Source organism: Typopeltis vanoorti, chromosome 8 (genome assembly GCF_054136105.1).
Source record: "Typopeltis vanoorti isolate ZY-2024b chromosome 8, IOZ_Tvanoo_1.0, whole genome shotgun sequence".
NCBI lineage: Eukaryota > Metazoa > Arthropoda > Arachnida > Uropygi > Thelyphonidae > Typopeltis > Typopeltis vanoorti.
In genome coordinates, this window is record NC_143556.1 from 126,979,738 (window position 1) to 127,004,904 (window position 25,167).

At 36.8% G+C, this 25,167-nt stretch overlaps 1 protein-coding gene across 1 annotated transcript in view; it reads right to left on the reverse strand.

Moving 5' to 3' along the window:
- The window catches only part of LOC150104339 (pyruvate kinase PKM-like), a 241,265-nt gene that overhangs the window by 189,167 nt on the left and 26,931 nt on the right, over nucleotides 1-25,167 (reverse strand). The window contains exon 3 of the mRNA XM_090396925.1: nucleotides 8,079-8,170. Coding sequence (XP_090253051.1) covers nucleotides 8,079-8,170 — 92 coding nt within the window. The remainder of the gene's footprint in view (nucleotides 1-8,078; nucleotides 8,171-25,167) is intronic.

Below are 25,167 nucleotides of genomic sequence, written 5' to 3' on the forward strand. Positions count from 1 at the left end.
AGGTCCATGGTCATGATAGATCTTGAGGATTCTAATACTTGAGCACTAACAGGTTTGTCGAATGAAAAGGAGGAATGGAGCGTACTGTCATCAGAAAAGCTATGAATAGGATTGGAAGTCTGTGAGAGCAGGTTGTTTATATACAAGAAGAAGAGAGTGGGTGAAAGAATATAATCCTGGGATACTCCTGCATTGGTGCAGAAATCTGAGGAGAGTAAGCCATCCACCATGACATGTAGTGAGCGACCAGTGAGAAAGGCAGATCATATGATGATAGTTTGTTGAGTAGTGGTGGATAGTGAAAGCAAGAAGATCAGCTGTAGATTGTGAGTGGTGGAATCCACACTGCTGGTCATTAGTTGGTATGTCTCTAGGTGGTTCAAGATAGTTGTTGGAAGTTTTTCCCACTTGGTTATACTATAAATTAAAGATGCCAAAAAATTATATTCTTGGTTTAATCCTTTATCCAAGTGTAATTTTGGATACCAAGTACACCAAGTTACACTTGGATAAAGGATTAAACCAAGAATATAATTTCTTTGCATCTTTAATAAAGTGGTTCAAGAGTTGGTTGTTGATAATCTTCTCCATAATTTTTGAGAGAACAGAGGTAAGAGCAATTGGACAGTAGTTTGATCGTTGACTTTTAGCTCTGGGGCACAATTTTTTAACATAATAGGTGGGATACAATCAGGACCAGATGCCTTGTGTTCAGGTTGTTCAGGATTCTTCGGATTTCTTTTTGTCGGAAGACTATGGGACACATGGAGAGAGCTGTTCTTTGTGGAGTAGAGGTCATCAATGCAGGAATTCGAAGAGAAGAGTGAAGCAACTAAGTTGGCCTTGTCTTTTGGTGAGGTGACTACAGTACCATCCAGATGCAAGAGTAGTGGAAACCTGAGTGGGCAGAAGTTGTGCCCAATGGCTTTGGCAAGGAACCAGAAGGAATGACTGCCATTTGAGCAGGAGGTGAGTTTGCAGCATTTGGCCCTTTTGAAGTCTGACTTGGACTTGGTGATGATTCTTTTGCAATTGTTGCTTGCTGCAGAATAGGCAGAGTTGGTAGCTGGAGTTCTGGTCTTGAGTCATTCTGGTTTCTCTTTAACAGCATTGGCACACTTTTTTGATTACCAAGACTTGGATGGTGGCTGAGAATTTGGGATAGAATAAGGAATGAAAGTCTTCATTCCTGTGAGGATGATCTCTCCATGACTTATTTTTCACGGTATTAACAACGCCACAAATACTTTTATCAACAAAGATGTTTTATTAACGCTTATATTTCGCTGATTTTCAACCTCAGCATCATCAGAGCACAACACACATGTAAACGCGACAGCGAGTGAGTGAAACAATATAATTGCAAAAGACAAAAGATCTAAAGTCCTATTTTTTGGCACCCTCTAACGAGGGGAAAAAAAAAAAGCAGTTATCCAGGAGTTTTTCTTAGGATAACCATCTCCCAAATTTTTGGCAAATTAATGCAACCATATTTGTTAAGGCTGGGAGAATTCTTCAAAGCCATTGCTGACTCAAAAAATAATCTTTCAGATCTATAACAACTCCTAAATAGCACATTCATTTTCCTCCATCTAATCCTGTGTGAAGAAGTGTCCAAAGCGTGGTCTGCCAGTCCCGACTTGCCATAGTAATAGTAGCGAATGTATCTTTCATGTTCTTCCAGGCGGATGTTCACTGATCTTCCTGTTTGCCCATAATAGGCCAAGTCACAGTCACACGGAACTTCATACACTTCTGGGTGTGCTAAAGGGTGAAGTTTATCCTTAAGCGAGCAGATCAGAGTTGCCAGCTTGACATGAGGTTTGAAAGTGGTGCGAAGGCCATGTTTTAACAATACTTTGGCTATCTTTTCCGATGTACCTCTGATATAGGGAATAGAAATGGTCATGTTGTATTCTTGTGTATTAGGGGAGGGCAGAGTAATGAGCCTATGTAGTATTTAATCTATTTTGTAGGGATTGTAGCCGTTGGCTAAGAATGTATGGTGCAGGTATTGGAGTTCAGTGGTCAGAGCTGTATCGTTAGAACAAATGGCTCTGTGTGCAAGTGTTTTTAAAATGCCGTACTGTTGGACTGGATGATGATGTGATTGTTTATGTAGGTATCTTCCTGTGTGTGTAGGCTTTCTGTAAAAACAAAAAGATAGTGATCCATCTGAAAGGCGAGTGACTAATGTGTCAAGAAATGGTAAACAGTTATTTGATTATTTTTCTACTGTGAAGTGAATTTTGGGGTGTTGGCTGTTTAGGTAGGTGACAAAAGCATCCAAAGTGTTTTGTCCATGGGGCCAGATATCAAACACATCATCTACATAGCGTAACCATACTTGTGGCTTGTATGTAGCTGTGGTAAGTACTTTGTTTTCAAAGTGTTCCATGTAAAAATTTGCTAACAGGGGAGAGAGGGGGGAACCCATAGCAGTACCATTAATCTGTTTGTAGAATTTTGGAGAGGGACATCGGAAAAGATAGCCAAAGTATTGTCGAAACATGGCCTTCGCACCACTTTCAAACCTCATGTCAAGCTGGCAACTCTGATCTGCTTGCCTAAGGATAAACTTCACCCTTTAGCACACCCAGGAGTGTATGAAGTTCTGTGTGACTTGGCCTATTATGGGCAAACAGGAAGATCAGTGAACATCTGCCTGGAAGAACATGAAAGATACATTCGCTACTATTACTATGGCAAGTCGGGACTGGCAGACCACGCTTTGGACACTCCTTCAAACAGGATTAGATGGAGGAAAATGAATGTGCTATTTAGGAGTCATTATAGATCTGAAAGATTATATTTTTGAGTCAGCAATGGCTTTGAAGAATTCTCCCAACCTTAACAAATATGGTTGCATTAATTTGCCAAAAATTTGGGAGACAGTTATCCTAAGAAAAGCTCCTGGATAACTACTGTTTATTATTTTTTTTTCCTCTTCTCGTTAGAGGGCGCCAAAAAAATAGGACTTCAGATCTTTTGTAATTATATTGTTTCACTCACTCGCTGTCGCGTTTACATGTGTGTTGTGCTCTGATGATGCTGAGTTGAAAATCAGCGAAATATAAGCATTAATAAAACATCTTTGTTGATAAAAGTGTTTGTGCTGTTGTTAATACCGTGAAAAATAAGTCATGAATAACCATCAACACCTAAGCTTATCTGTTAGAGAGGATGATCTCTGTTATTCAGTAATGATTCTTTTGCAACTGTTGAATGCTGCAGTATAAGCAGTGGTTTTTTTTCTTTTACAGCATTGGCAAACTTTTTTTTGAGAACCAAGGCTTGGACGGTGGCTAAGAATTTGGAGTGGAACAGGGGATGAAAACCTTCATTCCAGTGAAAATTATTTCCGTTATTCGGTCTGAGCAGGTGTTCGGATCAGAAAAACGGAACAGAAGTCACAGAGGTCATCCCAGTTGGCACCCTTGTAGTGTCTAAGGACATGAGACTGTGAACTGGTGGGTACACCTCACTAAAAGAGAAGTTGGCCTTGTCTTTTGCTTGACACCATTATTTCTCCTTGGAATGATCTAACTTAAATGACTTGTTGGCCAAGCGATTAGCATACTCAGTCTCACTTACAGGATGTGGGTTCAAAACCCACCATGGATGTCTGTGAATGTCTTTAGGCTGAAGATAAATTTTAACACCTGGTGTGAAACAAGTGCTATACTGGAGGCCTGAAGTGATCTGAAAAAGTTCTACATTTGGTCACTAGAGCAGAGCATCTGGATTACATAAAATAAAATAAAAATCTTTGCCTATCTATGGTACTAAGGTACTATAGTTCAACCTTCCACAGGTAAGGATCACAAAAAAACTTTTTTATAATGCTCTTGTTGGGTTGATTTACACCTCTCGGCTTTACTAGCATAAATATTGTACATCACATCCCTAGCATAATTATGATGCCATGTAGATGTAATACTTCTCAGACAATTCCTAACAATACATAAATCCCCAGTTTGCTCAATCTTCGAATACTATTCTCACATTAAGGGTAAATCAAAAACCTCCCTTAAAATGTTTAGTACCATGCAGAGCATGAAAATTCACTTAATAAATGATTCCTTTCTCTCACAGACTTAACTCCAATCTTTTTCTTACAGACATTGTATTTTTGTCTTATGTCTTTTCTATATGCATTTTTATAGTAATGCTCCACCAAACTAGTCACCCTCATAACAATTGACTGGAAAGAGGAGAGGGCACATGGGAGGAAGGAATTGGATTTTATGAGGTTATTAAGGGACAACTATCTATGGAAACATGTATTGGAAAATACCAGGGGGCAGAGAGTGCTGGACCTAGTAATTGCAACTGATAATGTGGCTGTAACGAACATGACCATGTTGCCACCAATTGGTGAGAGTGACCATAAGGTCATGACTTGGGAGGTGGCTAAAGGAGTCGAATTTACAATTAAGACAGGGTACATGTGGAATTACCGGGCTGGTAAGTATGACAAGCTTAGGTGTGTGCTTGGCTCAATGCCATGGCATGTAAAACTGCAAGGGCTGGATGTTGATAGTGCATGGGAGGTGGTTAAGAACTGTTTGCAGGAGGCAATGGTTGACTGTATACCAAGAGTCCGAATAATAAATCAAGTAGGGGTTAAATGGATGAATAACACTATTAAGCTTGAGCTGCAAAAAAAGAAACAATTGTGGAGGGAATTTAAGGAGAAGGATGACCATCAGGCGCAGGAACAGTATAAAGCTCAGGCCAGGATGGTAACAAGGGTGGTAAGAAAAGTAAAAGCAGATTACGAAAGGAAATTGGCCACGCAGGCTAAAGAGAATCCCAAACAGTTTTTTCAATATGTTGCAAGTAAAAGGAAAAATGCTCATGGTAGAATGATCTTAAAAAATGCTGAGGGTAGGGAGGTAACCGAATCAGTCGATATTGTGGAATTACTGAGCGAGCACTTTGCAAGAGTATATCATCCAGGTGGTGACTTTGCAGGAATGGAAGAACCAACAGCTTATACTGGAATTGTGATGAATGAAGTAAAGGTAACCAGTCTATTACAGAACCTCAATGTCAATACATCTGTGGGATTGGATGGTATACCAGCTCGTGTCGTAAGTGAAGCGGCCAAAGAATTGTTAGTGCCCTTGACCATTTTGTTTAATTTGAGCCTCAGGACTGGGTCAGTCCCAAGGGGGTGGAAAGAGGGGAAAATAGTTCCACTGCACAAAGGTGGTTCCAAGGCTGCTGTTGAAAATTACCGGCCAATCAGCATAACAGGAATCATTATCAAGGTCTTAGAGAAAATAGTCAAGAGGAAAATACAAGACTGGATAGAAGAAAATGGGATACTGTATCGGGGACAGCATGGTTTTGTGAAGGGTAGGTCATGCCTCAGTAACTTGCTCACGTATTATAACACAGTGACGGCTGAGCTGGATAAGGGTAATGGGTTTAAAGTGATTCTACTGGACCTTGCTAAGGCCTTTGACAGGATACCACATGGAATTGTAATCAGTAAATTGCAGCATATGGGAATGGATATAGGGTTGGTGAGATGGATAGGAGGGTGGTTGACGGAGAGATATCAGAGTGGTTTACTCAGGAGTAGAGTCCACAAGACGGCCTGTGACTAGTGGTGCACCACAAGGATCTGTTCTTGGACCACTGCTGTTTAATTTGTTCATAAATGATATAGGAAAGGATCTGAGAGGAACAGTTCATTTGTTTGCGGATGATGCGAAGTTGGGTAGGGCAATAGTGAATGCAGATGACGTCAAAATTTTGCAGGATGATTTGGATAGATTTTTTTCTGTAATTTATTTACTTTATCATCTCTATATTTTTGCTTTAATGGATAGAAATCATTATGCAGACAGGATTAACTTCTCTATCAGTGCATTAGTTAGGTTTCTCTTCAGTAAAGATACATGGCCATGACAGGACCTTCAGCCTAACACGTAAAGGGAAGATGAGATAAGATGGAATAGTTTGCTTTAATGATAGTTAGGGGAGAGTGAATAAGCACCATCATATCTTACTTTGTTTTGACAAAGTGCTTTGGTTGGAAAGACAGGGTTAAAATCCTGTCTAGGAAGAAAGAACACATCAGGACTTTTCAACTAAAGGTGTATTAGCATGTCTCATGGAGAGATGGCTGGGATTTTTTCCTCCAGGAAAGTTGAGTTTTTTATCTTACAATCAGGAATACTGGCCAGGAGAATGCACAAAATTTATACACAAAAGTATATAATGAGGCATAAGAGTAATTACCTTATCCTAAATTATGGTTACAAAGAAAACCTGGGCAAACTGCAAGGCCTGCATGTACTATAAATTATCATTAGGATTGAAGGAAAATGAATAAAATGGATGTTGTGATTCTGCAGGAACATTTGAATAGACTATGAGTGTACATGAGTTGGAATAACAGTTTAATGTTGTATAGTTTAAGGATCTGAAATTTTGCAAGGAAAGGATGGGATGATGTATTATAACTCATGGATGTACTGAAATATAAGAGACCTAGTCTTGATGACAGATCACACCTTTCTTTTAATTGCAGGAATTCTGAAGACAATAACTGGATTATGACAACAATGAGGACAACGGCATACAAAACTATGTTATTTAAGATTCCTGAGGTTCTGATTAGGCAGGGGTAATATGAGTAAGACATGAGTTGACTTACCACACTCTCACATAATACATTCCACTTGCCTACCAATTTCTAAATGGAATGCGTTGCCTGAAGGTGTGGTGAGTGCAGAAAATAGAAAACAGCTTCAAGTCATGACTTGTGTTTAAGTGCTATGTTTGATAGTAGGAACCTCCCATTATTAAACATAGTATTATCAACATCAGACACTAGAAGCCTAATAATAATATTATTATGTGATACCTCCAGGGAGTCCAAAGACTCATCGAGGGAGAGTGTGCCAACAGCAGTGAACGATTGGTTCCCTTCCAACTACAAACCGAGCACAAGCTTGCTTAACTTTTTGTGAGCCATTAGTAGCAGAGGCTCTACCAATCGACCAACCTTTGCTGGCAAAATATTTTCCTGCACCGCGTTCCTATTACGCTATACCAACAACAATCACAATAAACATTAAACTAAGAATGGAGAAGCGTAAAATTCAAGAGCTTTAAATAAAAAATGTCCTTGATTAGACAGTTTTTGCTGTCTATTGGTTCATATACTATTTATGAACCATGCACACTATGCAGGAATCCAGGTATCCACAGTTTACTATTTATTACATGTAATTAAAATTTACTCATTTTGAAAAACTTTAATGTTAAAAATATTATAATTTTGGTTTTATTTTCTTTTAATAGCAAATGTCTGAGTACTTTTAATTAGGAAAACAAAAAAGAAGTTGCTGTAAACCATGGTCATCACTTGCCTGGCTTTAAAGTACAAGTACACGTAATTTGGATAATCATAGAATGAGAAGCCATATAGTATAGATTGGTCACTTTGCATGCTGCACATAAAATTCAGATATGAAATGAGACCTTTCTGTACAAATGAATTCTCTGATTATTTCCTTATATGGCTTGCTTATAAGGAAACTGACAATAAATGCTTAATGAGACTGCATTGTAAATTGAAATTAGCCCTATTTCACAACTTGATATGCTTCTGGGTATGGCTAATGAAAAGGCTGGCTACAAAAGTATTAAATTAACTAGGAATGGGACTCACTTCAGCTTTTATGGTATGCACGGATTATGAATGAATCACAAATACTATCCAATTGACAGGATTTTACTGCATTTTTGTTAACCATCACAAACAATAAATAAAAAGAAAAATATTCATCGCTTTAGAATTAACTATGAAAGCGATAGAAGAGTTGGACAACTTGAATTATCATGGATGATTCATGATAATGTAAAAATGTCTAAGACAAACCATCTTATCAGAAATAATCTCGTAAGAATAATCTTAATACTCTCTAAAACAAGTATTACATTTAGATTATATTATTATATCAAATTTGCAATATTCTTTGATCAAGAATTCTAAACAAATGTTCACATGTACAAAAATAATAAATTATCTTCATGCATTCAAGACGAAGTTATACCTCATAAGTACCATGGGAGAAATTTAACCTTGCAATATTCATTCCAGCCTTTATCATCTTTATTAATACCTCAACATCTCTGGAAGCAGGACCTTATTTAAAATAAATTATAAAAGTAAATTATTTTTAAAATAAAAATTATCACCTTGAGCAGTAAAAGTATCACATCAATCTTTGAAATAAGTTTAATGTAAATAGCATACTACAGATGTGTTAGATTTAATAATCTTGCTTAACGTTAGCTGCCAACTACGAGCATACTCGTAGTTGGTAAACCAGCTACGAGTAAACGCGTATGACGCTTACTGCTGGCAACGAGATTACTGTACTGACCTTGAAGAAGTGAAAATGCTTGGCTTGTAGAGCTAGCATCAAAACTGTGTATACTCATAGATAGTATATGCTCTGCACAAGCCAACCACGAGTATACTTGTATGACACTTACCACTGGCAATGAGATTACCGTACTGACCATGAAGAAGTGAAATTGCTCGGCGTACGGGAACAGACTATGCTGAAGTAGCGTGGCAGCGAACGTGTTAAAAAGTTAACCAGCTACTAGCATGACTGTAGTTCAAAAAACATCAGTGCAATGACACTGGGTGTGGTATATTCCTGTGTATTATTCTACGTGCCACTTATTATTATTATTATTGTTCCGGGAAACTCCAAGGAGTCGACAGACTCATCGAGGGAGGCCCTAACATCATGTCTGGAACAACTATTCAACATTCACACAGTATCTATCATATCTTGCCTTGAACTCATTCACAGTTGTAGCACCCACAACAGACTCTGGAAGCTTATTCCACTCATTCACCACTCTCCAAGTAAAAAAACCTAGCTCTAACACCTTGTCAACCATGCTCTTGCCCAGCTTCCATGCATGGCCCCTAGTCCTCCCACCACCAGTCATATTTTCAAAAATATCTTCTGGATCAATCTTATAGAAACCCTTTAGTAATTTGAATGTCTCAATCATATCACCCCTCCTTCGCCTATCGTCCAATTTCTGCAACCCACAAATCTTCAACCTATTCTCATAAGGTTCATTCCACAGACCTGCTATCATCTTGGTCACTTGTCTCTGGACCCTCTCCACTTCCTCCCCATCACGAAGAAACCCTGGTGCCCATAACTGGGCACAGTAGTCCAGATGGGGTCTTATCAAGGCTCGATACAGAGGAACAACAACTTGTTTGTCTCCGCATGTTAAAGTATTTTTCAGAAGCCAAGTGATTTGGTGAGCTGTTTTAGTCACTTTTGCAATGTGCCCCCTAAACTTCAACTCTCTATCCACCAGCACTCCCAAATCCCTGGCCTCATCAATCTTCTGGAGTACGGTTCCACCAATGCGATATACTGCTGCTATTCTTTTCACCCCAAAGTGCATAACCTTACACTTTGCCACATTAAACTGACATCCATTTTTCCTAGCCCAGTCCATCAAACTATCCAAATCATCCTGTAAAATTTTGACATCCTATGCACTCACAATTGCTCTACCCAACTTTGCATCATCAGCAAACAAGTGAACACTTCCTCTCAAATCCTTTCCAATATCATTGATGAACAAATTGAAAAGCAGTGGTCCGAGAACAGAGCCCTGCGGCACTCCACTAGCCACAAGCCGTCTTTTTGACTCCACTCCTGAATAAACCACTCTCTCACTCTCTGGTATCTCTCCTTCAACCACCCTCCTATCCATCTCACCAAACCTATATCCATCCCCATCTGCTCCAGTTTACTGATTAGAGTTCCATGTGGTATCCAGTCAAAGGCCTTGGCAAGGTTCAGTAGTATCACTGTAAACCCACTCATCCCTATCCAGTTCAGCCGTCACTGTGTTATAAAACGTGAGAAAGTTACTGAGGCATGATCTACCCTTCACAAAACCATGTTGTCCCCCATACAATATCCCATTTTCATCTATCCAATCCTGTATTCTTTTCTTGACTAATTTCTCTAAGACCTTGACAATGATTCCTGATATGCTAATCGGTCGGTAATTTACAACAGCAGTCTTGGAACCACCTTTATGCAGTGGAACTATTTTCCCCTCCTTCCACCTGCTTGGGACTAACCCAGACCCGAGACTCAAATTAAACAAAATAGTCAAGGGTACTGACAATTCTTTAGCTGCTTCTCGTACTACATGAGCTGGTATACCATCCAATCCCACAGATGTATTGACATTGAGGTTATGCAATAAACTACTCACCTCCACTTCATTCACCACAATTCCCGTATAATCTACTGGTTTATTCGTTTCTGCAATGTCACCACCTGGATGATATATTCTTGCAAAGTGCTCACTCAGTAACTCAACTATCTCAACTGATTCAGTTACCTCCCTACCATCGGCATTCTTTAAAATCATTCTGGCATGTACATTTTTCCTTTTACTTGCTACATATCTAAAAAACTGTTTAGAATTCTCTTTAGCCTGCATGGCCAATGTTCTTTCGTAATCCTTTTTCGCTTTTCTTACCACACTCTTCACCCTTCTGGCCTGCGCTTTATACCGTTCATGTGCCTGCCGGTCACCTTTCTCCTTAAATTCCCTCCATAGTTGTTTCTTTTTTTGCAGCTCAAGCTTAATGGTGTTATTCATCCATTTAACCCCTACTTGATTTATTATTCGGACTCTAGGTATACAGTCAGCCATTGCTTCATGCAAGCACTTCTTAACTACCTCCCATGCACTATCAACTTCTAGTCCTTGCAGTTGTACATGCCATGGCACTGAGCCAATCAAACTCCTAAGCTTGTTATACTCTCCAGCCTGATAATTCCACATGTACCCTGTCTTAATTGAAAATTCTACACCTTTAGCCACCTCCCAAGTCAAGACCCTATGATCACTCTCACCGATTGGTGGCAATGTGGTCATATTTGTTACAGCCAAATCCTCAGATGTAATTACTAGGTCAAGCACTCTGACCCCCTAGTATTTTCCATTACATGCTGTCGCAGATAGTTATCCCTTAATAACCGCATAAAATCCAATTCCTTCCTCCCGTGTGTCCTCTCCTCACTCCAATCAATGCGACCATAGTTGAAATCTTCCATAATAATCACCCTCCTTCCACCTCATTTCTTCTATTTGCTTGTGCATACTGTCACCACCATCTTTTCCATCATCTGGTCTATAGCAGCACCCACTTGTATATTTAGTTCTGCTAGCCACAATCTCACACCAAATGGCCTCAAATGTGCTCTTTTCTCTATCCTGCAATTCAACTTCTATTCTCCTTGGCTGTAGCTCATCAGCTATCATCAACAATACTCCTCCCCCCATTTTATTCTCTCTGTCATTCCTGAACACACTATACCCATCACATTCAATCCCACTAGCTATATCATCGACAGTCAGCCATGTTTCACTGATATCAATAACCTGTGGTCTGGAAGTGCCAACCATGGCCAAAAACTCTTCCTTCTTGTTCCTAATACTCCTAGTATTAGTGTACATGAATTTAAGACCCCCATTAGCCCCAACCCTACCTTGATGACTTATATATCCCACTCTGGTTTGTTGTCCTTATTTGCTCTAACATATTATATTCATTCTTACATTCAACTGCCTCCCTAAGGACTGTATATATACTCCCCCCCCCTTAACAAATCTAGTTTCCCTGAATTTGCACATCCACTACATTCAGCAACACTTCTCAAGTCTTCTTACACCGTAACCATTCAAATGCAAGCCATCCATGTTATATAGATCCTTTCGCCCATCGAACTCACTCCACAAATTCCACACCACTCGTCATACATAACCCACGCATAAAGTGATTCGCAATTATGGCCCTCCTTTTAAACATTTCACTGTCATACCGTGGCAAAAGACTAATCATTCTAACTCTCTTCACTCTTTTCTTTTGCTACCTCAAACAATTCATTCAGGTCTTCTATCATTTCCATTTTATCTCCTTTCAAATCATTCGTACCTGCCACAACAATCATTTCTTTCACCCTTTCCTTTTGCTCTCTAATAGACTCAGTTACATCCTTTATGGTCGCACCAGGTTGGTACGATTTTGTCAAATCCTCTACTAACACACCTCATACTAACGAGTCTCCATACAGCACTCTATCCTTCATTTTGTTCATGTTCACATTCATACGTCTATTTTTCCTGTCATACCTTTTATTATTGGTTGGTTCATTCAGTCGACTTTTGTTCATGCACTCTAGCTGCTGTTTTTCCCTTTCTATCGCACCATTCAACAACGCGATCTCACTCAATGCATCTATTTCATCTTTTTTATTCTCTAAACCATTAATACTATCATTTCCACTTTCTACATTCACACTCTCATAATTCTCATGTACAACCTTGCCGTTTCTTGTCATATCGCTATTTTCTTCATTCTGAAGTTTGACAAAAATATCACACTCACGATCCGAAATACACTTAGCTAGCAAGATCATCCTGAAAAGAATATCAAACCAATAATGATTTCTCAAACGCAATGAAATTAATTTTTTTTTTTTTTTTACTTTATATCAGCTGCACAAGTGTGCGCGCATAGACCTACATTTGTTATAGTAAAATTTATATGCTCTCGCACAGTATTTGTTGTGTGGAAGAAATTTTATTAAGGAAACTATGTTTCTTTGATAGCTAAAAGTGAGTAAACAGACCCACCAACAATATCAAGAACTTGATGAAGTGGGGTGCTTTCTTTATGTATCTACAGATTATAATCAAGTCATTATAACAAAAAACAATGTTGATTGATGTGCTTATTGTTTGATAAGGCATCTAAGAGATATGTGAATGTTATGCTCAAAATAAAAAAAAAATTAAGTCAGAAAATGGGGAATAGTAAAATTAATTCATTGTAACCTTTTATATTTGGTAACTTAACACTAAGTATGAGATATTTTCCTTTTGGATTTATTAGCAGACCATAGTTATTCATAAATATACAGTTGTCGACAAGTTTCACCAGCAAATTCTGCCTGGCTTCTTCAGGACAAGAAAATAGGTACACTAACATTTACTGGTAAAAAAAGAAGAATGGAGTAACACAGTTAAATTAATTAAAAATTGAAACTGATGCATAACATCAAGAGCATGGAGCGTATCAACCTCCCTCTTTTTTTTCTTTCCTTCTTCCTCCTTCTCCCCAGTGCTATTACAGTATTATGTATTAGATTGGTTTTTATTTCTAGTTAGTTAACTATGAACAAACTTTATGTAACAAATGGGGTTTAATGTGAAGATGGGGAAATGAAGATATGCGAGTCCTGAGAAAGATTAGAGGCATGAACAGATGGCAACAGTATCAATATCGTATTAAAAATGAAGATATTAGGAAAGAACTTAACATTGTTAGCATCCAGGAATGTGTTTGGGAACTCCAAGAAGCCATTATATATGAAAACCATGAATTGTCAGTTGCATCCATCAGGAAATTGATTTTGTCAATGCTGATGCCGATCTGTAATAAATGCAAAAGGAAAACCACAAAGTATGAAATAGCAAATTGTGAATTTTTAGCTTGGAATGTTAGTAAAACTGTGTAGTTGAACAAAATTTTGATACCAGTATATTTTTTTTCAATGAAAAAAAATCACTCTGCACTCCATTTTGAAATATTTGCAATTTGTCAAGTTTGTTGTAATTTCCTAATTATGATGTTCAATCTAATTGTGAACAGATTCCTCCTTTCTTCTATTCCTCTTGTCCACACGTGATACTAATGTGCTATAGGTCTTATGGCCTTTTGTGTGTGGATCAGATATAAAAAATAAATAAATGTCGCATCCTATACATTTATTTCTATGAGCATATGGTCACTGACCTAAACAGGTCAGAGTGGAAAAAGGTTTATAAAAGACAAATGTTTTACAATATTATGTAAGAGACCTGGAGGAATCATAAAGATCTTGTAGGACAGATGCAGTTAACAATGCTCCAAAAGTACAAAATGCAAGATGTGAGAATAATGAACCCAATAAATAAGATTAATTGCAAAGATAAGTTGACAGGAAGCTAGTAATAAGGTACATCACAGTACTATCGGAGAGTGCATATCAAGAAACCATGACTATGAGGTCTGTATTCTAATCACACAGAATTAGGCCTCCTATATGAAAGCTTCAGAGCAAATAACTATACAGCTGATTTTCAAACATTAGTTTTCTAGTGACTTTCCATATCTCAATGCTGATAGCATTTCTCTTCAACAGTTTCTATCAAAATGCTAACATGGATTAACTATCTTTTGAGATACTTATTCCAGACATCCAGAATAATCTTATTTAATTTCATGCATTTTCATTTCACCTTAATAATATCTGACCATTTTTTTAAGCATCCTATTCTCCATTTCTGAGCTTTCGTTTATCCCCAATAGCCACAACATTTCAACCCCTTCAATATATTTATCAATGACATAACAGTGCCTATAGTCCAAAAGAAGGTTCTACTAAGAAAGAAGTTGATGTTTAAAGGCATTACAGAAGACAGATAACACAATGAAAAACAAAAAGTTGGTCCTTGATGGAGATCTAAACTGCAGAGTATGAAATTATTACCATATAGATATCAATTTCCTGATATGTACCATCCAGGGATGTTCAAGGCTACTATGAAATCACTACATAATTAAATTTACATTATTAATCTCCTATTCACAAATTCCTCCAAATTAGTTTATCACTTATTACCACTCCAATATTGTCAATTTCTAATATTTTGTGCTTCTATGGCTTGAATAAGCTAGACAAATAGGCAAATGAATGTGGGTATCTGTTTAATGCAGCAAAATGTAAGATCTTCTGGTTTGGGACACTGCATACTCTATTGGAGGAGCTGTACTGGAGGAAGTAGGGGAGACAAGAGATCTGGGGTTGATGATTGACAGAAACCTGAAATTCAGGGGACATAATGCAAAGGTAGTGAAAGTAACACAGAGGATTGCTGCAATAATGAGGATGCTGACCTGTAGAGATAAAAGAGTTATCATTCCACTGTATAAGACCCTGATCAGACCACACTAAGACTACTGTTCTCAGATTTGCTCCCCAGGATTTGAAGGGGATAAATTAACTGTGGAAAGGGTACAAAGGCAGATAACAAAGATGGTTTCTGGACTGTACAATGTTAGTTATGAGGATTGGCTGAGGGAATGTGGACTGCAGAGTTTGGTGATAGAAGAAGGAGAAGTGATATGATTGAGACTTTTGAACTGTTGAGAGGTGGTTACAGGGTTGACACTGGGGAGTTCTTTTGCTTGGTTGAACAACAGGAAGGAGTGATGACAATGGGCCATCCCTGGAAGTTATGAAAGGAAACTGTGAGAAAGAGGGTGAGGAGTGGTTTCTTTGCATGGAGAGTGGTTGAACCATGGAATGCATTGCCTGATGGAGTGGTGAGAGCTAGAATGGTCAATGAGTTTAAGGGGTCGTATGATAGACTGTGTTTCCTAGGAGGGACCGCCCGCGATGAGTTTTGATAGACTTTGTGTTTCCTAGGAAGGCCCTCCTGCGACGAGTCTTTTCACTACATGGAGGACTAAATAATAATAATATGGAATTTCTAACTAAATCAAATAACCTAAACCTTGGTCTTCCTCTGGATCTCTTTACCTCTTGATTGCCATCTTGGCATCAAACACCTGTTCTACATAAGCAGTGAAAAGAAAAAGAAGAAATATTTAAAAAAAAAATATTTTTATTCCGTATAAAGTTATTAATATTCTTTCTTACTACAGGCTCTGTAGATGGAATATTAATTGTTACAGAACTGAGATAGGATGGTTAGGGAGAAAGAGCACCATATTTACAGGGAATAGTTATGTCCAACTAATATTTATAGTTAACTATTTACATATTCCTATAAACTATTCTATTAATAGTTAGAATAGTTATTAGGGAAAATAAAATATTTAAGAATAGTTAAGGAGAAAGGGCACAATATTTAAGAATATTTATTCTTTTAACCGTTCACTATTTTTCTGTTCTGCACATTTAGACATCCATCCAGGTATGATATTTTTTTTTTGTCTGAACTAATTCAGAAGGTGACGTGTTTCAATTATTGAATACATGTGTATTTTGAAAATGACTCCACTTTTCCTGCATACGAAAGACATTGTACGCAGCTATTGTTTACAAAGCTAGTTTAAGATCATAGGTTCACTTTTGAGTAATTATATTAAAGAAAATGATAATAAAATTATAAATTGTATTATCATTATCTAAAGCAGCATAAACTAAATTGCCATCTGCAGGTGCAATACTAGTCTTTACCTTTTCCTCCAATACTAGTACCTTATAACAGTAAGAAATTTAAAATTTTATATTTAGTATTCTTTACTGAAACACACACACACACACACACACATGCATGCATGCTCCCAGAGTGAAATAAATAATCGATTACTTCTCTTGTGAAATGTTCAAAAATAAACTGTAATCAGAAATATCATGTCGTCAACATCCAACTAGATAGCGTACCCTCTCCCACCAATGAGCTGGGGGTTCAAAACTTGCAATGGGCAAAGATGTTTGTAATTGTTTTTAGGTAAGAGATGAATTTCATCATTTTATGTGAGACAACAGCAGTGCTTATTGGAGGCCTGAAGTGGATCGAGTGGTTTCCATGTTTGGTTATGAAATTTGAGCAGGATTTCCGAAAAAGGTTAAAATGAAAAACAATTACAACGAAACTGAAATTAGGAAAATCACCGATCGATAAATATATTACTTTCATTGTATAAGAATAAAAATATTATGAAAATCAAATTAAAATCTAAACAAATAATACATATATACATAAAAAAAAAACTACATTTTGTGAAATTTATCTGGCACTACATATACTTTTTATATATTGGTATCAATCAATATCATTTCACTTTTCTAGCGAATAACGTTTTCAGAGAATTTTGTCTGCGATGAATTGTCCATGAAGCCCTTATATCAGTTTTGCTTACAAATTCTTCAACGTTAACATTGTCAAGTTCATTTCTAATATCTTCGTTTTTAATATGATTCTGCCATGGATGCCATCTGTTCACTCTCTCCTAATTTTTCTCAGAACCTTCATATCTATGGTCAATGGTCTCAGCTCAAGACTAATTTCTAACCCAAATCTCAGATATGCAAGTTAAAATTGGTTTGAACACTGTCTTGTATGCTGCCTATTGACTGTTTTGGCTAATTTCTCTCTTAATCCATATGTACTCACCATACTAGTTTTGCTTATTTTGTCTATTTCCAGATTTAACTTGACATCTTCACTATAAACTGCTCCTAATGGGCTGATATATTTTACTTTGTTCTATAGGCTCTCCATTCAGAATGCAGTTGATGTGTTCAATGTTTCTGCCTATTTTCATAGTTTTGGTCTTCTTATTGCTGATTTTAATGCCAAATTTGTTACAGCTGTTATTCAATTTACTTGGATAATCCTGGTGTTAAAATATGTTATTTTAAATATGTTATCAAATCTTCAAATATATCTTGCCTTCTGCGCCTTTGTAAAAACTATAGTTATCTCGTTTAAACCTTTCTCCTTAACCTTTACTATACTTCTGACATATGGTTGCAAATAATATAAAGCCTATGTGTGCAAAACTTACAGAACAAAGAAATTGCCTCTGGCTGGAGCCAATCTCTTTATCTGACCTACTGGTGTTTATTCTCAACTGAATTTGGAAAATTTATTCAGTTTCTAGCTGCGCCACCAAATTCGTGGGCAGGAGTTGAATCTCCCTCCAAAAAATAACACACAGTAAACCACATGGAACTTTTCTCTCTTAATTCTAAGTAAATCTAGCAACTTAAATTTTCTGTTATGCAGTCGTGACAATATCTACCTTAAGGCTCACAGATTCGAATTAATGAGTAGTGCATTGGAAATAGAAATCAAGCAAGTTATTTAAACAAGAAAACAATTTATTTAACATCAATGAAATGTACAATGGGTCAATTTTAAGTACTAAGTAAATTAGCTTCTATCTTCAAATCGCAACTAATGACGTTTAGAATTTAGTTCATCATAATCAATTCTAGTAAGACCACGTGTCTATAATTTTCTCTCGTTGAACTTAGTAATACTTAGATCAATTTTTACATAACATTCTGCAGGTTTAGGCAATAGCTATAACATTAAATACACGATGTTTCACCTTAAATTTTAGTCAGACCTTCTCTCACATATAACAAAATACTTCAAATATCAGCATAAGGCTTAAAGTCCTCAAGTATCACTATAAAACAAGTCCCTTAATTAAATCACCGTCACAATCTTCTTATTTCTAGCTAAACAAAGGAAAGATTTTACTTTGAACAGATGTCTGGTATTTTCTGAATGATCCCTGAAATCATTTCCCTCTATTACCTTCCAACCTTAAGCAATGAACACGGGTACTCAAAAGATGCTATGGTCAGTTTCAATCCTGTGTTGAGCCAATCCAGACTTTTCAGGTTTGTTGTGAAGAATGGAGGATTGATGTTCTTGGATTCTTTTTTCAAGAGCACGTCCAAGTCTGTCCAAAATAGGAGAGATCACAGTTGCAAGGAATTTGATAAACTCCAGGAAGAGATAAAGTTGAGCATTTGTCTTTAGGAGAAGGAAAATGAGAAGACAATTTGTTAATAGGTGAATACGTAGTTGTTAAATCATATTTCTTTAAAATTATTGCGATAGGTTCTGAAATACCGGAGATATAAGGAATAGGCACTCGATGTATTGAAACTTTGTTGTTTTGTAGAGGATTATTGGGATTGAAACTGACCACAGCATCTTTTGGTCCAGGACTCGCCTTTTACATAGATCCTGTTATAGGTTTGAATGTTTGTTCAAGGAAAACGTGGAGGCCTTGTTCCATCATCCCAACCTGAATTGTAATGACTGTATATCTATATCAAAAATCTGGGAAAGTCTAATCAAGATTACTCATTATTTATTTATTTATTTTTTTCCCCAATCATGTCTCTACTTAAAAATATTCCGTTTTATATTTAATACTTAGTGATATAACATCACGCGGCGTGTTCTATTTTTAATGATCTATTGTTAGTATTCTAGCTTGTATTTTTATTTTTTTTAAACTGTTCTTGTAATACCACTGAGGATGGTCTGCTATTTCCAGACCGAAATATTTGGTTAATTAAATATCTTTCTTGTGTTTACGTGCATATATCATTCAGCCTTATGTCACAAGTATCCTTAAAACACCAATGCCATCTGCTAACGGAACATTCGTAAACAGAGAAACAACATCTAGACTAATCATAATATCTGAATCATCTATATGAAGATCCAAAATTTTATTTCTGAAATCCAAAGAATTTTTTATATACGTAGCAGTTCTTCTAGTTGAAGAAGAGAGTAAATTTGAGAGAACTTTTGTAAGTGGGACAACCTATACAGTCTACAACAGGTCTTAATGGAATTCCTGGCTTATGTACTTTTGGAAGACCGTATAATCTAGATTAGTGCCTGAAGGAGGTTTTAATGTTTTCTTTTGATCTTCATCCCATATCGATATATTATCTATAAGAGCATTAAGTTTTTTTTTATTTGACTACCAGTAGGATCTGAAGTGAGGGGCCTGTAAGTTGAATAGTCACAGAGTAACAGTGACATTACTTCACCCCCCCCTAACTTAAACAGATCCGATGGTCTACGTCTATACCCTTTGTGGGAAATAGTACTCTATAATTCAGCGAATCTTTCCTAATTTTTGTAATTGTATACACACACACACACACACACACACACACACATATATATATAGTTTTTTTTTTTAACAAGTTTAGGAAATTCAAGAACTGTTTTTAGTTATCTATCTTTAGCTACGTAGGTGGCGCCTTGTGAATATGCCAGTTATTGTTCAATTAGCCTTCGTACTTGTACTGCTGATGCCTGTGATATGCAGGCGAAAATTCTACTAATAAAGAATATTTTACGTGAGCTAATTCTGTTGTTATAATTGTAAGTAATGATGCAAAAAATTCAACATTTTTACTCAGTAGGACCTTCTGTGGGAGCATAGGATTCATTGCCTATTTCTCCATTTTGAAGTGTGCCCACATCACTACCTGAAATTGCCTTCAATCAAGTTTATCTTCATGTTTGGTGCTGAATGCTATCACTACTCCTTCCTTTCTTTGACTGTTATTGCCCGAATATAACATCCTATATTCATTCAGTAAGAGTTCAACTCTTTTCGTCTTCTTTGTCTCAGTAATGGCAATTATGTCCAAGTGGTACTTTTCCAATTCTTTTGCAAGTTCGATTTCCTTTCCATTAATAGCACTTATATTGATGGTTCATATCCTCAATTCTTCTGTCATTAGGTTTAGTCTTCTACTAGATGCTGAATTCGAGCTTGTTCCAGTAGTTGACTTTTCATTTGCCTTGATTCCCTGGCAAAAATAGTAGGGCTCTAGTTTAATTAGGCAATGCCCTAACCAGCATGAAATCTCATCATGTTGTACCATCATATGCATAAGCCAACAGAGAGTACAATTTGATTGACTAAATCCCAAATTGGCAGCTCATCCTTGTTCATTCAGTTCCTAATTGATACCAATTATAAAGATGCACTGCATGAAGGTGAAGATAGGTCAGAAGATTCAGTCGGCTGTCCACATTCCTGAAAGATGGAAGTCTCCTCCAAGTTATTTGACTATATAGATATGTTATTGTAAAAATCTGATGATAGTAAAGATAATCATCATCATATTCCTGCCATGTACCCTCAAGGGGTGTACAGGATATGATAGTACTACATGAAAAATTTACATCATTACTAACTTCCTATCTACAATTTTCCTCCAAATCAGTCTGTTACTTGTCAAGACTCCAACATTATCAGATCTTACATTTCTATCGTTTAAGGCACTTTGTACCGCATCAATCCACCTATTTCTTGGTCTTCCTCTGGGTCGTTTTCCTGCCAACCTGGTGGAGAACACTTGTTTTGCTAATCTTTCCTCGCCCATTCTGTTTAAGTGACCATACCGCCTGATATTAGCTCTGCTAACGCATTCCTGGATGCTGACAATATCAAGTTCTTTCCTAATATCTTCGTTTTTAATATGATATTGTCATTGATGCCATCTGTTCACACCTCTAATCTTTCTCAGGACTCTCATATCTGCGATCTCTGGTCTTTGGTCAAGTGTTTTACTTCTGAACCAGCTCTCAGATCCATAAGTTAAAACTGGTTTGAATACTGTCTTGTATACAGCTAATTTAATGTTCAGACTAATTTCTCTCTTATTCCATATGAATTTATTCAATTGACTTCCTACCATACCAGCTTTAGCAAAGCTAATAAGAATGGAAAATGCTTGCTAAATTTCTGTTGAAGACATAGACTAGTCATTATTAATGACATGTTCCAACATAAAGGTGTACACAAATTTACATGAAGAGAAGATGTGAGAAATAAGAAAAGTCTCATTAACTCTTATTGTTGATAGAAATATCTCTGCACTGGGTCAGGACACAAGAGTATACTATTTAATTTTGACATATGATAAAATTGAATATCATATTGAAAAGAAGATGGTGTAAGAAAGTTATAAAGCAAATCAAAGTTGAGTAGCTTTCTGAGGGTGAACTGTAGACTCAAGTACACAAAAAAATATTTTTTTGTGTACTTGAGCACACAAAATATTATTTAACAATAAATGAAAGACTTTGAAAAGAAAAACCAAACCCTGGAAATTCAGTGGCAAACCATGAAGAAAACAATAATTGCTTCAGCTAGACGGTCAAATGGTGAGGTCGTCTGCAAGGACAGAAAAATCAGAACACCATGGTGTACTTAGGAAGTTAAAGTAGCAGTTAAGGAAAAGAAAGCATATTTCCTGACAAGTAAGTCAGCTTGCACTATGAAAGCTGGCTAGCTAAACAAAAATCATGAGAAGACTTAGTAAAAATATAGAAAATAAATATAAAGAAGGTGATAAAATATTGTGGTGGCTATTCATTAGTGCTGGCTGTAGATTACTGCAAAAGGAATAAAGATAACAAAGTTGACATGAAAACTAAGGATAAATATATACTAGATGTCTGAGTGATTACTTTGAAAGATTGCTAAATGAAACACGCAGCGATACCACAGAAAACACTCAACAGGAAACCAAATCAAAGCTTGCAGTACAGATAGCCATCAAAAACCTGAAATGCAGAAAAACAGCTGGAGTAGATTATATTCCAAAGGGAAATGCTCAAATGTGGTATAAAAGGTTTAGCATGGCTAACTGCATAATTCATAATACCTGGTTAGAGTGTCAAATTCCAGATAACTGGATTAAAGCTCTCATTGTACCCATTTATAAAAAAGGAAAATAAAACAATGTGAGAATTTCTCTACTCAATGTTCCAGGTAAGATTCATTATTATTATTACGTGACACCTCCAGGGAATCCAAGGACCCATCATGGGAGGGCAGTCTACTTCGCTAAATAAATCTCACCCTCTCCACTACTAAATTCTCCTATTATGACAGCCAGCAATGTCATCTATTACCCATCATCATCACCAACAACAGTATTTTTTGTCTGTATACTGTGTGTGTTCTGAAGACAGATTTGTCTGTATGTGGGATGAAAAACCAGTTTCCAGGAGAAAAAATCCTGCTAGCTCAGTATGAGATCGGATAACTCACCTTCAATTGAAAAAGCCCATATAAGGATTGCCCCTCATCACCAATATATGCAAGTATACTTGAGAAAAGGTAAAGAAAAATTGTAGAAGAGAAGTTTGGAGAAGAACAAGGTGGGTTCAGGCCAAATAGCAGTGGTCAAGATCGGATTTTCACTTTAAGACAAATAGGTAAAAAATCATGGGAATAAAATTCTATTCACTCCTAGAACAAATATGTGTGAGTGCAAGAATGACTGTGTGGAAAAAGCCATCCATGGAATAAATAAGCATGAGTGCAGGAATGATTGTGAGAGGTGGATGCAGTTTCACAGGTTCTGAATCTGAATGGATAGGTAATAACATTATGTAAAGGTGACTGTGGGCCCAAGGAGATGTTGAAATGTATATACACAAATGCCCAGAGTATCAGAAATAAAGGAGGAATTTTTAGCAAGTTGTGTATGGAATGTGAGAGGGAACAATATCTCTGAAGAGGAAAATCACTAGAAGTGTGCTTCAAGAATCTGTTTTAGGACCATTGCTGTTTAACTTGTATGATATTGGGGAAAGTTGGAATGGAGATAATCTTTGCAGATGATGCAAAGTTAGTAAGAACTATGATGAGTAAAGCAGATTGTTGTGGCCTTACAAGAGGTCTAGAATAGATTGAGTGAATGGGCATGGCTGTGGAGTTGCCAGTTCAGTGTGACAAAGTGCAAGGTTTTAAAATTTAGTAAACAAAGATAATGTTAAATATTTATTTATATTTGTTTATACTTAATTAGTTGCTTGAATGATTAAATCCTTTCTCTTTAAACCTTACTCAATTTAAGTAGTACCAGCTGCTCTATTGTTATGTCGCCATTTTCTCTATATTTATATCTTGTTCTACCTCTAAATAGCCCTCCTTCTAATCTACTGTCGTGCCCCTAAAATATTAATTCAGATTTATCTCCTCTTTGGATATTGGCAAAATTTATATTATGCTGCGCCAGCCAACATTCTATAACAGAGGGCACTCTTGTTCAGGGAAACAATTCTAAATTCAAAAGGGATACACTCAATAATTAATCTCATGCTAGCGCTGTGCAGATTCAGTTAGCAGTCATGACTCGAATCTCACTTAAGCAAATATATCTAAATTCCTTCCTGCCAAAAGGTTCTATTTCATAAGTGGTAGTTTGAATTCGTAGTCAGGCATAAACTCGGGTATAAGGTCCAAAACATGTTTATTGGAAAAACATAAAACATTTACAGTTAAGAAAATTCAATTATTCATTGGATCAAAATTTACTCTAAGTTAAGGTTCATACTAAATCACAATGAATCTGAGTATGCTAAATCCTTGAAAGGATAAGATTAAGTGTAAGCATAATACTACTAGGATATAATTCCTTTCACAAGTTATTCACAGAACATGCGTTGAACACTTTCATTAATACTATCAATAACTATCTTAATTCTAAATTTCATTACGCAAGCCTATCCATTCTCAATCAATTCTCACTTAAAAGTTCTCTACTAGTGTCCTCTAGTTTACAGTATACACAAATTTCCTATTCTTCTAAGCGATTTTTAACATAGAATGAAAATCTTTACATTACCGGATCCTTTCAGACTTCATGCCACCATCTCATGTAGATCTGGATTACCTTACTGTATATTCATCGGCTGTCTTTGCACCTGGCGATGCACTACACTTTTCTTTTAATCGTTTCCGACTGTGGTGTGCTGTCTATTGCTCCGCAGGAAACTTTCTCTAATGGGATATTCTGCTAAGGCTCGATTCCGCATAGGCCATCATATCGCGATCAGCTCCGCTTGGAAATCTTCAAGCATTCTCAAGAAAAGAACCTGCCGTCCGTCATCACCGTAGTCGATCCACCACTCTCTCTCACGACTCCCCCAACAAACCTCCTAAAACTCGAATCCAGGAACCGCAAGGAAAAAGCCATGCAAAATGGTGCGCTTCGTCTTTTATTCACACTTTTCGGGCGCCCTCTATTCCATGTGGTTTTCGCCCACGAACCCCATCGTTCATGCCCCTTGGATGATTCTACACTCTCCCTAATCTGTTAGGTTATAATATTCCAGGTAGCTGTTCTGACGTCATTTTCCGCATAGGTATAGCCTCCATCGCTACACTCGACTCGTACAGATTATACGTGATTATTCCGGATTACTACTTATAATTTTTTCTCAGAATTTCGTAATGTACTAGACAGCTTAATGGGAATTACAAATAACTTAACAATTCTCTTACACAATTCATACTATTTTGACACAAAATTCTCTGCTGCTCATTTCAGTTATGCAGGAAAAACTCTCACTATATGGCACACATGGACTACACATTATTACATAACATAAAATAATACTTCATAATTATCAGTTGATGTGCAGATATCTCCTTAATTAGTAGTATTTATCATGTTAAATCCTGAATAAAGAATTTACTTG